Source organism: Bison bison, unplaced genomic scaffold, assembly GCF_000754665.1.
Source record: "Bison bison bison isolate TAMUID 2011002044 unplaced genomic scaffold, Bison_UMD1.0 scf7180017864079, whole genome shotgun sequence".
Taxonomy (NCBI): Eukaryota; Metazoa; Chordata; class Mammalia; order Artiodactyla; family Bovidae; genus Bison; species Bison bison.
In genome coordinates this window covers 106,173-122,794 of record NW_011494651.1, presented here as the reverse complement: position 1 = coordinate 122,794, position 16,622 = coordinate 106,173, and the positions used below count along the sequence as shown (strand labels likewise).

General features: G+C 50.2%; 1 protein-coding gene and 1 non-coding gene across 2 annotated transcripts in view; one reads left to right on the top strand and one right to left on the bottom strand.

Moving 5' to 3' along the window:
• PARVB (parvin, beta) overlaps positions 1-15,529 on the bottom strand; it is a 113,156-nt gene extending 97,627 nt beyond the window's left edge. Inside the window, exons 1-2 of the mRNA XM_010837589.1 lie at positions 15,510-15,529; positions 13,893-14,025 (exon numbers count right to left, since the gene is read on the bottom strand). Of these exons, the coding sequence (XP_010835891.1) occupies positions 13,893-14,025; positions 15,510-15,512 (136 nt within the window). The 5' untranslated portion in view covers positions 15,513-15,529. The remainder of the gene's footprint in view (positions 1-13,892; positions 14,026-15,509) is intronic.
• TRNAC-GCA lies at positions 10,897-10,968 on the top strand. Its single transcript has one exon. It is a non-coding gene; the product is annotated as a tRNA-Cys (tRNA).
• Positions 15,530-16,622: the final 1,093 nt, after the last annotated feature.

Genomic DNA, 16,622 nt, shown 5'->3' with positions numbered 1-16,622 from the left:
GGCTGGATGGCATCACTGACTCTATGGACATGAGTTTGAGCAACCAGCAGGAGATGAGGGACAGGGAAGCTAGGCGTGCTGCAGCCCATGGGGTGGCAAAGAGCTGGATATATCTTAACAACTGAACAACAACAATCCCTGGCTAGCACCCAGTCTGGCTGATGCAGTAAGTGCCCCTCTTTTAATCAGGTGCATCCAGGGGCTGCATAAGGAGATAAGGTGTCACCGAGACAGCCTGCCTTGGCTTCATGACTGTCAGCTGCCCCATCCTCTGTGCCCCGACCCCAGCCTCTATCAGACTTGCCATATGGCCACTTGAGAGCTGACTTGGTCCACCTCCAGGGCGATGGGCTTATCCCCTCCTGCAGTCAGCCCCCTGGCCGGCCCCCGACCCCCATCGGCCAAGCCCTGCCAGCTGAACGACCTCCCCTGGTTGTCAGGGATACCCATCCACAAAGGCAAGACCCCAGCAAATGGTAAGAACCAGGCAAGCAGGCAAGCGAGGGGGGCCCTGAAGTGCAGGAACCAGTTAACACCTGACACACGAAACCGTTCCACTTACAACAGCACCAGAGACGGCCCACCAGGGACAAATCTAACCAAGCAGGCAGACCTGCAGGCTGAGAACCACGTATCCCTGCAGAAGGACACGAAGGAAGAAAGACCTAAATAAACAGAAAGACATGCCGTGTTCCTGGATTGGAAGACCTAGTACTGTTAAGATGACAATCCTACCCAATTCTGAAACTCAATGCAATCCCTACCGAAATCCCAACAGCAATTCTTACAGAAATATAACATCCACCCTAAAATTCATATGGACCCTCAAAGGACCCTGAAGAGCCAAAACAATCTTGAAAAAGCAAGAACAAAGTGGAAGAAATTTACTACGAAGCTACAGCTACAGCATACAGTGTGATACCGGCACACAGCCGAGACACACAGAGCCCAGAACACACCCTCAGCCAACAGTGAACCGGTGTTCATTCAGTGGGGAGTAAAGAGTGGGCCTCCCTGCTGACTCAGACGGTAAAGCGTCTGCTTGCAACATGGGAGACCCAGGTTCGAGCCCTGGGTCAAGAAGATCCTCTGAAGAAGGATATGGCCACCCACTCCAGTATTCTTGCCTGGAGAATTCCAAGGACAGAGGAGCCTGGCGGGCTACAGTCCAGGGGGTCTCAAAGGGTCGGACACGACTGAATGACTTTCACTTTCCCTTTTTCAAAAAGTGGACAGTAAGAGCGAAGGGAGAATCAACACCCCAAGAGCTCAAGGTCACTCCACTGGTCACCGATCCCACCATGGTAGCTGGTCTCGAGGGAGCTCAGTGAATGCGCTGAGGAATGACGGTGAGCCTGGAAGGCTCAAAGATTAACGAATCACAATGAACAAACGAGAGACGAGAAGCGGGGCACTGGACAGCAGTGAAACTGAAACTGTTAGTCCTTCATCCTGTCTGACTCTCTGCAACCCCATGGAAAGCAGCCCGCCAGGCTCCTCTGTCCATGGGGATTCTCCAAGCAAGAATACTGGAGGGGGTTGCCATGCCCTCCTCCAGGGGATCTTCCCAACCCAGGGATGGAACCCGCATCTCTTATGTCCCCTCTGTGGGCAGGCAGGCTCCTTAGCAGCCTGGGAAGCCCCACCAGACACCTGTGCCAACAATAAGACCCCTCAGAAGTACTCAGGCCCCTAATACATATGGGCTCATTCCCCCTCCCTGAATCTCTCAGAGCATCATTTTAAAATCATCGTCTTGACCCTAGGGGTCATCAAACCAGTTCTGTAAGCTATGATTGGCACATTTCTCCAATGACATGAAGCAGAATCATATAGGAAAAGTCCATGTGCTTCATGGAGGATCCCATCCTCCCCTCCAGGCTAAGAATACTGGCTCGGAAACAGGCAGGGGTGCTGATCTACGAGGGAGGAAGTGGGACAAGCTCTGATATTCTGCTCTCAGCCACACACTTTTTTTTTTTTTGACAGCTTGATTGAGATAGAATTCACATTCCATGCAATTCACCCTTTGACAGGGTGCAATTCAATGATTTGGGGTATATTCATAGAATTTTGGAAACATCACTGCAATCAATTGAATAACGTTCCCATCACCCCACAAAGAAACCCTGGGCCCGTTAGCGGTCACTCCTGTCTCTCCTGCCCACAGCCCCTGTCAATCACCACTCTAGTTCCTGTCTCTGTGGATTTGCCTCTTCTGGACACGCCATTCGAAAGGAATCGTACAACATTCGGCCTTTTGCATCTGGCTTCTCACACTGAGCATCAGGATTTCAAGGTTGACCCATAATGCGGCCTGTATCACTACATTGCTCCTTTTTGCTGCCAAATAGTATTCCACCGTATGGGGCTTCCCTGGTGGCCCAGCGGTAAAGAACCAGCTTGCGATGCAGGAGATTGGGGTTCGATCCCTGGGTCAGGAAGATCCCCTGGAGTAAGACATGACAATCCCCTCCAGTGTTCTTGCCTGGGGAATCCCATGGACAGAGGAGCCTGGCAGGCTGCAGTCCATAGGATCAGACACAGCTCAGCGACTACAAAACCATCACCACTTTCCACCATATGGGGAGGGCACAGCATTTGTTTCCATCAGCTACTAATGGACATCCGAGCTGTCTCACTTCGTGGCAATCTCGAACAAGGAGCAAAGGCCTGACACAACCTTTAAACAAACACCAGTCTCTCCAGGGGCAGCACTCACACGCCGCTTCTGATCAAGCCAGCTAAGTGTTTACAGAAAGGATATTCTTTTCTTCCAAGGGATTTTTCTAAACAAGAAAATTAAGAGCAGCCTACAAGCAGGGCTCTCAGAAAGAAAATCTAAATAATAATTGTAGAAATGTGTCCTTGTGACGGGGCCCGAGCAAAAAATAAAACCAAGCCCAGCTGCACACAATAAGATTGAAATGCTGTGTGCGTCTCCAACAAAATTTCAAATCATTAAAATCTCATTATACTAATAATATGTTTTCTGGATCGACTTGACTAAAACACTCTCTTCCCCTAACAAAGCGGAGACGTTCCCAGAAACGGTCGCAGCGCAGGGAGTTTGAGGAGGAAGTGCAATCCCCTGGGACCCCTGGTCTCCCGGCCCATCTCTGCATGTTGTTTGCTGTCTGGACCGGATCGGACGACTGGCAGAAGTTATTGTTCTGGCCAAAGAGTTCACTTAGGTTTTTCCATGAGATGTTATGGAAAAATCTGAATGAACTTTTTGGCCAGCCCAACACAACGACTGCGCTCTAGCTTCTGAGCTCTCCTCCCTTCACTTAGGTTCTTTTTTGAGTATTTATTTTATTTATTTATTTATTTGGCTGCACCAGGTCTTAGTCTCGGCACGCAGCATCTTTGACCTTCCCTGCGGCACGAGGGATCTTTAATTGCAGCATGTGGAATCTAGTTCCCTGACCGGGGATGGAACCCGGCCCCCCTGTATTAGGAGCAAGGAGTCTCAGCCACTGGGCCACCAGGAAGTCCCTTCACTTGTGTTCTTCTCTCAGGTTTTCTTAAATAAATGCAAGCAACCATCCAAATATTAATAGGCCATGATATTTTATTCCTTCTGTTCAGTTACTGCCGCCCGCAGCCTTCACTTTCTGCACCTGTTCTGTATTTGATGGATACAGTGGGGAGTGGCCACAATGGTAATTTTGATGAGACCGATGGTTGACATCTAGGTAGAGCTCATGATGTGCGAGCCTAGGCATTCTCCTAAATTTTCACAGTTATAATGTTCAAAGTGTGCAGAAACATATAAAGAACTTGGCCGTGAACATCTGCACACCACTGCCTGGAGTCTGACATTTTTCTGTAATTATTTCACTGTGTATCCATCGATCCATCGCTCTAACTATCTAGCAATCTATCTGTATTAACAAATTACGACCAAAGCAGTGGCTTAAAACAATATATATTTATTATCTTAGAGTTCTGGGGGGTCAGAACTCCAATTGACTTGGGTACCAATTCCACTTCTGAGCACCAGCTGTGATTCTAACATTGGTTCCAATGTGTATGGGGTTTTTGTCCACATCAAGCAATTCTAAAGCGTTGGCCGGCTGCCTAACAATTCAATTTCACTCTCTCTGTATAAAATACATAACCAATAAGGACCTAAATTTCGCTGGCTAACCCCCTGGTGTCAGGAGGGCTGTGTTCCCTCTGGAGGGTGTAGGAGAATCTGTTTCTTGGTTTTTCCAGCTTCTACAGGTGCCCATGTTCCCTGGCTTGTAGTCCTGCAACACTCGAACTTTTGTTTCCACTGACACACCTCTTTCCCTTACACAGCCCTCCTGCCTTCCTCCTATAAGGACCGTGTGCCCACTGGGATAATCCAGGATCATCGCCCCACCCAAGCCCCTCAACTCAATCACATCTGCTAAGTCCTTTGACCATGTAAGGTGATGGAGTTAAGACTCTGGGTAACGGGATGTGGACATCTCTGGGGGCATCTCTGTGATCAGCCTGCCACACCATCATAACGTTCATGCATTTCAGACTAAACTCCAGACAGAGATACTCTGCCCCTAAACATACACATCTCTATCTAAAGTGCTGTATTTATTTATAATTCTTTTTTTCGAGTCTAAAGTGCTGTATTTATTTATAATTATTTTTTTCGAGTTGAAATGCGCATACATTGAAATCCACATCAAGATAGAGACCATCCCCATCAAGATAGAGGGCATCCTCACAGCAACAGAGGATGCCATCTGCCCCTCCCCAGCCAGGTTCCAGCCCACCCCCGAGGCAACCAGCAGAGATTAGCTGCGTGCATTTAGACCTCCTCCTCCTGAGAAACGGGGCTACGGTGTGCACTCCTTGGGCCTGGCTTCTTCTGCTCGGCACCGCGGTTTGGAGAGTCGTGGCGCTGCGCACACTGGTCACGTGTTCCTTCTCACTCCTGGGAACCCTGCCCACCTCTCCATCCTCCTGTTGACGGGCGGCCGAGCTGTCTCCGGGGTTAGGTCACCGTGAATAAAGCTGCTATAAACATTTTGCTACAAGGCTTCATAAGGACACAGGTGTCTGTGTCTCTTGAGTATCTCATATTGGAACTGCTGGGTCACAGGGAGGAGGGAGGTTTAATTTTTCAAGAAACTACCAAACTGATGCCCTAAGTTTCGGCTCCACTGTAAACCCCACCTCCAGTGTGTATGAACCTTCCATCTGCTCCACTTTCTCCCTGAATTGCGGTGAGATTATTTCAGCCATGCTGGCAGGTGTGGAGTGTGTCTCTCTGCTTCTAATTTGTGGTTCGTTTCCCGGGTGACTAACGATGCTGAGCTGAGGTCTTTTCCAGATGCATGTTGGTCATTTGTATATCATCTCGGATGGAACATCTGTTCAAACCTTTATTCTTTTACTGGGTTGTCTTTCTATCATCAGTTGAAGGAGTTCTTTTTATATCCTAGACAGCAGTCCTTTATCAGACATGTGTTTTGGAAATTGTGATAATGGTGATTTGTAGTAAGAAATACATATATCTGATCTTCATCCAAATTCCTGGCCCTAGGTCCTAAACCCTAGGAATTTCCTAAGTGATGAGAGCAATAAAGGCATCTTATGTGAATGGGGCAAGTTGTGCAAAGCCCCTAGGTACTCTAAGGATGGGGGTGGAGGCCAGGGGACCCAACCATGTGGTCAGAGAGTTGGTACTTGCAGGCACTCCACCGAACTTCCGGGGAGGACAGAAGGGCTAGAGATGGACCTGCTCAGTTTCTAATGGTCAGGGAGTTCATCACCCGTGCCTACGTAATGAAGCCTTTATAAAAGCCCAGAAGGACTGGGTACAGAGAGGCTCCAGGTTGGTGAACAAAGTAGGTACTGGGGGGCACCCCTTCCCACATACCTCACCCTGCATCTCTTCCATCCGACTGTCCCTGAGTTACATATCTTTATGATAAACCAGCAACCTACTGACTACAATGTTCCTCTGAGTTCAGTGAGCTGCTCTAGCAAAGTAATCAAACCCAAGGAGGGGGTTGTTTTATACCCAGTCAGTCGGAAGCCAGGTGACAACTTGGACTCGTGATCAGCAGCCAAAGTCGGGGGCAGTCTCGCGGGACGGAGCCCTTGACTTGTGGCGTCTGGCGCCGTCTCTGGATGGCGTCTGAACTGAGTATTTCTCACTTGAGGTATTTACAATGTTGTGTTAGTTTTCGAGCATACAACACAGCGGGGCTTCCCTGGCCGCTCAGACGGCAGAGAATTCGCCTGCAAAGCAGGAGGCCTGGGTTCAACCCCTGGATCAAGAGGATCCCCTGGAGAAGGAATGGCCACCCACTCCAGTATTCCTGCCTGGAGAAGTCCATGGACAGAGAAGCCTGGTGGCTTACAGTCCATGGGGTCGCAAAAGGTCGGAGATGAATGAAGCAACACTTTGACTTCACTTCATACTGCAAAGTAATTCAGTTACACAAACACCTGTATCTATTTTTTTCAGATTCTTTTTCTTCTAAGTTATTACAAAGCATTGGGTAGAGTCCCCTGTGCTGCACTGTAGGTCCTGGTTCGTTACGTACTTTATGCAGAGAGAATGGCATTGCATTGTTGGGCAGCCGGCTAGCGCTTGAGAATTGCGTGATGTGGATTAAAAAAAAAACCCACACACGTCGGAATTGGCGTCAGAATCACAGCTGGTGCTCAGAAGTGGAATTGGTACCCAAGTCATAGGAATATTTCCTTCCACGCAATCGCTTGATCAGACCCAGCTGAACTTCTATCATTTCATTGAATAACCCAATTCTCCCAAATATCCTTTAAGTATTCTTTATAGAAGAGGAAACTGAGGCAGGGGGTAGAGAAGTATCTTGCCCAGGTCTGGGCCCCCGAGAGCAGCAGAACGAGTTGTGACCCTCAAAGGTAGGTCCCCAGGTCAGCAGCCTTAACCGCTATGCAGAGTGCCTCTTGCTCACGCAGCACATAAACAAGGACTGTGGTAAGTGGCGTTTCTTATCATCTCTGGAGAGGGGATGGTGACACGCCAGGCCAGGGGACCCAGATGAGCCGGGTGCTGGCCACAGAGCCCACAGCCTCTGGGAGGAAGACACGGGACATGGTGGGCAACTGGGCAGCACGGGGCTCCACCTTCAAGCCAACAGGGCAGGAGAAAGAGGGCATGTGAGGGCCCCGAGCCAAGGAAGATGGGGGATGGGCCAGGCGCCGGGCGGGCAACGGAGGGCAGCAGCCTGGCCGGGGTCCCGGAGAAGCACAAAGCCGCTGGGGTTCTGCCTTCTTTCTGCAAATGCCAATGAGTCCATTCAGCACAAAGTGGATCTCGTTTGTCTCCAGAGCATCTCTCTACCATCGGGGCTGAGTGTACCTCATGCCAGGAATGATAATGACTTTGCTGCAGACCAGCTGGAAAGGTTACTGGCATCTGAATGGCTCTTCCAGTTGACAAGGTTGGTGGAGATTAAGAGCCAAGGCTGCCAAGGTTTTAATCTCACCGGACCAGCAGCGTAACCTCCTGCAGAGGACTTTACTTCTCTGGGTCTCTGTTTGCTCATCTGAAAAATGGGAATAACTAAGAAGTATCCACTTATCAGCTGTGTGTGAGGATTAACTGAGTCATGGGTGGAGTGGTTAGTGCTGTGCCTAGAATATCCCAGGTGCCAACAAGCCTCAGCTGTGAGCCCTGACCTGAGGGGACTCTGTTCTGGGTAATTAAAAAAAAAATCTTTCCCTCACTTCTTAGATGAATGCCTTTTAAGCTTGTATATATTAAGGTCTTACTTTAAAAGTAAGGTATGTCTTTCAAAGTTAAGACTTTACTTCGTTCAGGTCTCACTTTGAAAGATAATATTAATTTTCAAAACAAAAAACAGAGAGATGAAGACACTTTGAGGCTTTGGGAAAGTTGTCCTTCCAAGTCTATTTATACCAACAATGAATTCTGACCACCACAAGCCTGGTATCCTCTTCCTCAGCCTGCTCAAAGGACACTCTGCCCCCATACTTAAAGCAGCACCTGGATGCTTTTAGCAGATTCCATGGTGATAGGAGAAGCAGCAAACACCAAGGGTGGCCTTGGCTCCATCAAACCAGACAGCTGCTTCTGGGACTGCTGGATTCAAGCAAGCCCTGAGACTCAAGAAACCGTCAGTCCCTCTTCACCTTGTTAATAACTCAATATTAAACTAAAAGCTTAGTTTAAACTTTAGTTGAGAAGGTCCCCTGGAGTAGGAAATGGCAATCCACTCCAGTATTCTTGCCTGGAAAATCCCATGGACAGAGGAGCCTGGCGGGGTACAGTCCGTGGGGTCGCAGAGTCGGAGACAACTGAGCGACTAACACTTCCTTCAATTTTCAAAATAAAAGCTAGATCCTTTGGAACTAACTTTTCAGATGAAAGTATGAAAACAACAGGCATCAACTATTAAGGTGGTGTTACTTGGGGAAACCAACATCCCTGATGCGCTCTGCTTGACGAGCAAGTAAAGCTTCAAAGATGCAGACCAAGGACAATCATTTTGAAACACCCAAGCTTGACAAGCAAGCATTCCAACTACTAACCTGCAAACATAAGAATCTGCTCAGATGCTTCCTTAGGCTGCTGGCAAGGAAGCACCATCAGGGGGCCAGGGTGGGCGAGGATGGCTGCTAAGCCAGTCTCACCCCCCGAGGACCACTGAATCCCAGCTCAGAAACACCTGCTGCCTCGCAGACACAGGGATTCCCACTTCTCGGCAGCGCACACCTCAAGGGAGCATGCACGATGCTTCCTGGTCACACTTGGGCAGGACAAGAGGTAGGATCCCAACATTCCCTGAAAGGCAAACGACTTAAAGGGTTTGTGTCACTCTGACACCAACCGCCCACTAGCACCTGCATGGGACACGCCGTGAGAGAAGCAGCCCAGAGCTGCTGACATGATGCAGGACCAGAGTGAGAAGAGGCTTCTATTCCGGAGAAGACACTCACTCAGCAGTGAACCCACCCATACCCACACCAGGCTTGACTAACTTGGTCCCAGCATCGTTTCCCCAGCCCAGATGCAGCCTCAGAATCCTTCATAACACACAGGCAGACAGTCATTACCACTTGAACTGTCAGGAGGAAAGGGCTGCCAGCCTGGCCCTACCAGGAACCAGCTCTGTGTCAATATCGTACCTGTCAACATTATCAGTAACACTTGCTCTCCTGGTGGCTCAGACAGTAAAGAATCTGCCTGCAATGTAGGAGACCTGGGTTCGATCCCTGGGTCAGGAAGATCCCCTGGAAGGGAATGGCAACCCAGTACAGTACTCTTGCCTGAAAAATTCCAGAGACAGAGGAGCCTGGTGGGCACCGTGGGGTTGCAAAGAGCTGGACACGACTGAAGAGACTCAGCACGCGCTTACGAGCATTCAGTTGCTGATAAGACCTTCATCACATTTTCTCCTCACATCACCTAAGGGCAAGAGTCATCATGATCCACGTGGGCTTGGTCGGGCAAATAGGCCAACAGACACGGAGGAACAGGCCCTCCGAGCAAGGATGTGAGTAGAGCTGGCTCCAGCCACCGGCAAGCCGCCTCCCCCAGAAACGCACCGCCTTTCCGGGAACCGAAGAGGCCTCGTGGCTCAGAAATGCAGAGCTGGTGTCTCCCCCACATTCTTCCAACTCACAAATGAGGAAGTGATGCCCCAAAGCTGTAACACAGAGATGGCAAACCGCACAGCGTCGTCACAGGGGACTCCACGACCCGGACGCTTGGAGAAAGAAGGCAGAAAATGAAAGCGCCCCTGGCCTCCAGGAGCCGGTCACGTGACGCCCCAGATGCTGTGAGTCCCAGAACCAGAAGGTGCTAGAGCCTGCCCCCATTCCATTTGCTCTTCCAACCGGGAAGCGGAACCTCCTTTAACGCTACTAACAAGGAGCATCCCCAGCCATTAAAAAAAAGAATGAAATAAGGCCATCGGCAGCAACGCAGATAAACCTGGAGATGATCATACTGAGTGGAGCGAGCCAGACAAATATCATATGATGCTGCTTACACGTGGGATCTAGAAAAAAACGATACAAATGAATTTTACTCACAAAACAGAAACAGATTCAGAGACACAGAAGTCATATTTATGGTTACTAAATGGGAAAGGGTGAAGATAAATTTGAAGTTTGAGATTAATATACACACATCGCTATATATAAAATAATCTAAAAAACCTACAGTATAGCATTGGGAACTATATTTAATATCTTATAATAACCTATAAAGGACAAGAATCCGAGAAAAGAATATAAGTATGTATATATATGTGAGCTTCCCAGGTGGTGCCAGCGCTGAGAACCCACCTGCCAGTGCCGGAGACATAAGAGACACGCGTTTGATTCCTGGGTCGGGAAGATCCCCTGGAGGAGGGCATGGCAACCCACTCCAGTATTCTTGCCCCTGGACAGAGGAGCCTGGCGGGCTACAGTCCACAGGGTCGGAAAGAGTTGGACACACTGAAGTGACTTAGCACGGACGCAGGCATACGTGTGTCGTTGTTGTTCAGTCACTCAGTCATGTCCAGCTCTTTGCGACCCCACGGACTGCAGCACGCCAGGCTTCCCTGTTCTTCACTGTTTCCCGGGGGTTGTTCAAACTCATGCCCATCAAGTCGAGGATGCCATCCAACCATCTCATCCTTTGTCATCCCCTTCTCCTCTTGTGTATATATAACTGAATCACTTTGCTATACACCAAAAACTAAGATGACATTGTCAGTCAACTATACTTTAAAAAATAAAGCAACATTCCAATGAGTCAGAAGCGACTAAAAGCTCCTAGAATTGATTGCAGTTCACATTTATATTCTCTTCCTCCAATAGCACTGAGTTCCGGCCATCAGATTAACACCACTGGGTCAACAAATGTCTGTAAGGCGCTCCTGGACTTACTGATGGGCTTCCCTGGTAGCTCAGCTGGTAAAGAATCTGCCTGCAATGCAGAAGACCCTGGTTCAATTCCTGGCTTGGGAAGATCCCCTGGAGAAGGGATAGGCTACCCACTCCAGTATTCATCAGCTTCCCTGGTAGCTCAGCTGGTAAAGAAGCCACATGCAACGTGGGAAACCTGGATTCGATCCCTGGGTTGGGAAGATCCCCTGCAGGAGGGCATGGCAACCCACCCCAGTATTCTTGCCTGGAGAATCCCCATCGACAGAGGAGCCTGGCGGGCTACGGTCCATGGGGTTGCAAAGAGTCAGACACGACTGAGCAACTAAGCACTGCACAGACTTACTAAATGTCTCTTCAGTCACTACACAATCTAGTAAATTGTAAATATACTCATTAGGAAGTAAAGCCATTTTTCATCTGAAACCTAAAAGGTCAAGCGTATGGCTAATAGAAGGAGAAAACATGCTTTCTTCAGGTATATCTTTGCTGTGATGGAACCGTACATTTTAAAACAAGAAAATAGCTGGGTAAAAGTACCTGCCCTCTGCTGACCACAGCAGGGGGGAAATCCATCACACAGAGTACTTAAAATCCGCTCACAGCTGGCGCTCACCCACTTACATCCGCTAACCATCCTTTAATTATTCTGACGACTGGACAGGGAACGCGAGGGTAAGCAACTTCGGGATGTATGATAAATATTAATTCCATGGACTGCGGACAGGAATTCAAAGCTGAGCTCCTCTGATGAATGTGGGGTTGCCAAGGCGACCTGACTCTCCTGGGACCACTCAGGTATAACCAAGATGCTAGGAGGACCACAGAGAGTTCGCTGAAAGGTAATGAACACAAAGTCATCACTCCGGGCCCAGCATCTCTACCGAAGCAAAGTTTCCTAGAGATTTCAGCAGATGGCCAGGAAAAAATAAAAAGCCCAGCGTGGGACATGCTGACGTGCCTACATGCTTCTCTCTGAAATGCCCCGGGTGCATCTGGACAACAGTGGAACAAACAAAGAGAAATGTTGGATCTGAAGATTATAAACAGAACAAAAAGCAAAGGAAACTGACAAAGCCATACCAAGCCCCCCTGAAAGCCACTTCCTCTCAGCCACAGAGAGAGAGGAAGACAGAGAAGTGATTTCCAGTGACTCCCCAAGGAGCGTGTACATTACAGGGGCCGACAGACTGACCCCGTCTCGGACCAAGAGCAGCTCCCACGGGCAGGGGCAGCCCTGCTCAGAGAGGACGCATGAGGGTTCGGAGCGAGAGACATGGCAGGGTCTGTTGGGAAGCTCACAGCCCACTGGATTCAAACAGGACCCACACTGACTTCTCTTCCCACTGAACCTTCTAGAGCCCACTGGGTACATAGCCCCAGTCCCTCAACCGCTCACCTCCCTCCCCTTCTTACCAGCCACCCTCTTTCTCTCCTGGCACATCAGGAGGTCCAACCCACAGTCACTGTGATCTGTAGCGATCACTTCCTAAGCGTCTTGTCCCTCATCAAGGTGATCATGTCAGTAAAAAGCCTCAGGTATGTCCCACCTCCCTGGACAAAGGGGACCATACTCAGTACAAATCCCTTCCCTTCGTCTTGAGGCAAAGGAAGACACTATTCCATTCTTATTTTCAAAGGTACGTGGGACGGTGTGCTGAGATCTGCCTAAAAGAGTATGTGGAAATCACTTCAAAGTCACCATCTGCCCTCAATAAGCTCTTTATGCAAACACCCCGAAAAGCTGTGAACTCCACACCTCCCCAGGTGCCTCAGCCCCTGGAGTAACTGGGAGCAGGCTCAGGAGCCCTGGGCCTCATCTAACCTGTATCTATGCAAAGTTCCTTCCATCGCAGAGCAGCCTCTGGGTCGCTGCCTCTACATCAAGCCCTGCAGCTGCGGCTTCCTCACATCTCAGGAATTCTGCAGCTCCCAGCCCCGTACACTGCCTCCAGGAAGCCCACCCTGCCTGCTCCTACACTCCAGCTGTTTCCTTACCAGTCGCCCCAATCTAGTTCACCCCACACCAGACTCTCTAAAGTAGCAGGGATACCGATTGGACACTGGCGCCCACTATTCACCAAGGATGACAGGGTCCAGTGACCACTCCAGCCTGTCCTGAGGCTGATCTTGGCCCACAAACCACACCACAGTCTGGCCACTCTGAACGGCCTGCACTTCCCCAGCGGGACTAGCTGGGGCCTCCTTCACGGCCCCTCCGATTCAGACTGGGTGTCCCCCCAGGTATCCATCACCACACCTGCCCCCGGCCCCACAGTGCCCAGACTCCCGAGGACAGGCCTGGGTCAGGTCCCTGCAGGCCACCAGCTCCCAGCTGCCAGGTTAAGATTCTCCCCCGCTGTGTCCTTAGGTCCTGGGAGCTCCGGGAGCCTCTTTCCTCTGCTGTCCTGGGAAGGAGGTGAGTGGGCCTTCACCTCCCCACCCCGACCTCCCATCCATCTCCTACCCAGAGCAATTATGGAGGACTCAACTGCAATTTCCTCTGAACTTTCACAGAAGTCTTCCGTGTCTCCTCACTCTCCATCCAGAGAGGAGGGGGTCTGCCGGGGACACCCCATCTCCCTCCAGAACCCCTACCCCCAGGTGACTCTGTGTTTGGGCCACACCTGCTTGTAACCAGCCGGCCCAGCACAGGTACCTGGCCCCCGTGGGCAGTCCAGATTCTCCCCCTTAGGAAACTGAGCTGAGAGTTTGAAAGAAAGTGAAGTTGCTCAGTTGTGTCCCACTCTTTGCAACCCCATGGACTGTAGCCTACCAGGCTCCTCCGTCCATGGGATTTTCCAGGCAAGAGTACTGGAGTGGATTGCCATTTCCTTCTCCAGGGGATCTTCCTGACCCAGGGATCGAACCCGGGTCTCCTGAATTCCAGGCAGACTCTTTACTGTCTGAGCCACCCAGGAAGTCCAAGCTGAGAACCACTGGTTTAAACTGCAGCTACCAGGTAAGGTTGTGTTTCCTCAACCATAAAGTGAGGGCAAAAGTCCCACCTTGCAGGTAACTTGTGGGCAGGTGAGAAGTCCTACCCTTGCCGGGCACCTCTGTCCAGGTGCTCTTCTTACGGAGAAGGGTTGACATGGGACGGTGTTTGGGAACAGCCCAGAGTCCACGCAGCCGGTCCCTCTGTAAAGAACAGGGCGAACTGAAGGGAACACACTGGGGTCGGCAGAGCTGGTTTCGACCGAGAGTGTCTCCTGGAAGTTATTTAAAACCCAGAAAAGCAACTCTATACTTTCAACACTCAGTGCAAAGTTGCAGCCACCTGGTGTCTCTTTAGATCTAGTTCCTGAGGTTTCAGTCAATATCTTGCTCATTTATCTCTATGTGCGCATCAAGGGCTCAGAAGACAACCAGGGTGAAGAAAATCAGAAGACAAGTCGTCGCAGGGCCGGAGAAAGTGTTTACCAAAGACGCATCTGATAAAGGATTTGTATGTAAAATACACCAAGAAGTCCTAAAACTCGACTACAAGAAATCAAACCACTTGATTTAAAGAATAAGGGACTTCCCTGGCAGGTCCAGTGGTTAAGACGCCGAGTTGCCAAGGCAGGGGCATGGTTCAATCCCAGGTAGGGGAACTAAGATCCCACATGCTGCAAGGTGTGGCCAAAACAAATAAAATAAAGGATACATTAAAAAAAAAAAAAAATGGGCCAAAGATCTGAGAGGACACTTTGCCAAAGAAGCTGTACAGATGACACATGAGCCTAGAAAAAGAAGCTCCACATCATGTCATTAGAGAATGAGAACCTAAAACTGCTCTAAAAAATATAATTACAAAAAGAAAAGCAATCAGCGGACAGCAACTTCCTAAACACTTGCTTTCCCCGGAAAAGCAGGAGGGACAGCACCTGTGGCTTGGCCGTGGTGGGCTCAGCTCTCACAGGCTGGCGCTGGTCCCTGGGGTCTGGGCAGAGGGTGGAGGTCAAGGCAGGCGGGAACCTCTCAGGCAAACGGGTGGAGGCGAGCCCATCCCCACCTTCCATCCAGGGCCTCCTGGCCCCAGAGCTGGACCCCTGCCTCTAAGGACTTTACACAACTGCAAGGGCATCCGTCCTGGGGCACCCCCTCACCCCATCCTGGCCTGCGGGACTGCTGGGGACCGTGGGGAGTCTTCCTCTGCGCCTGCTCCGTCCAGCTCGTTAAACCGAACCACTTAAGCGATTGGTCCTTCAGAGTCCCCAGGCTTTCTACGGGGAGTTTTGGGGTTTTTTAACTGTTCCTCTCCACTTTTCCCAGCGCCCCACTGTTGATCACAGTTCCGTTTTCTAAGCCGGGCCACCACATGATGCGACTTGCTTCCCTCCCATAGACTATCACAGCCTTAATCATGCTATGAACTCACCCAGGGCACTTCCTGCAAGGGTTCCTCCAAGCCCCAGCACACATTTCTGAACATGACCTCCCCTGGCAGGTGACAGGACATTCACCCCCAATACGTGCCTCGGTGCTTGTCACAGCCCGAGCTCTGCAGGGTCAAATGCCCCACGCGCCGGAATCTCTAACTTCCCAGCAGTGCGGTCCTTGTCCCGGCGCCCTCCCCCTCACCTCCACCCACGCTACTGAACTCATCTCAGACTTTCTAACAAAAAGGAAATGAAACCCACCATGCAGCTGGCAGCACTCGAATCACCGTCTTCCCGACGGTCCCTGGCAGGCAAATGAGCGCCTTCCCATGGGGGGCCTGGGTGGGGCCAGGACCTGCTGCAAGTGAACCACATGAGTGGCAGGGAGGGCAGGTTGCCAAGGCAGGTTGCCAAGGCAACAGGCCCAGAGGGAGACCAGCAACTCTCCATCAATCATTCAGGACCTCATTCTCTAGCCTTCGCACCTCGGCCTCCCTCCCACTCCCCACTCCTTCCGCTCTTCCCACATGACAGACCGAAGCGCGGAGCCCTTCCAAGGTCAGTCCTCTTGGAATTCCTGCATCCAAGCTTGATTAGCATTTGTGACCTTCTGTTTGCATGGGGGGGAACCACTGAGGGTGCCAGGCACCCCAGTCTTGAGAAATGAGGCAGGGGACCCAGCTAACTCACACAGCAAAGCGAAAGCAGCTGGGAGTTCCTGGCGGTCCAGTGGTTAGGACTCAGCGTTTTCACTGTCCAAGGCCTGGGTTCAATCCCTGGTCAAGGAATTAAGATCCCACAGACCATGTGGTGTGGCCAAAACAAACAGAAAAAAAAAAAAAAAAAAGCTATACTACAGAAGTATCTCTTTCCTTCTGCTGTTTCACGACTATTTTGTTCATCACACTGGATGATTCTGACTATGCTTGGTATATTCAAACTGAACCAGATTCGCCCTTGATTGTCTAGACGCATGCTAGTTCACAAAGGCAGAGACAAACATTTTGCTTTGGAACTTGGGGCTAGTCCATGAGTTCAGGCATTTGCTCTTCATGTTTCAAGGGAGTAAATGTCACCTATAAAAAGCTGTCATCATCCAGAACATTCTGCTGACTTGCTGCTCTGTGAGAGATGGCTTTCCTGGTTCCTTCGGGTCTCGAACATCACCTGCTCTGAGGCCTTCCCCAGGCACCTGTCCGATTGCATTTGTATACCTTCTGCCTAGCAGATATTATTATAAATCTGTTTTATTTATTATGGCTGAGTCCCTGGTCCACGAAAGAAGAGCCTTGTCCATCTTTTCTTCCTAGGGTCCCACGGCAGGCAATGAATGAATTGGAGAGTATATAACATTTGTGTTTATAATTGCTGTAA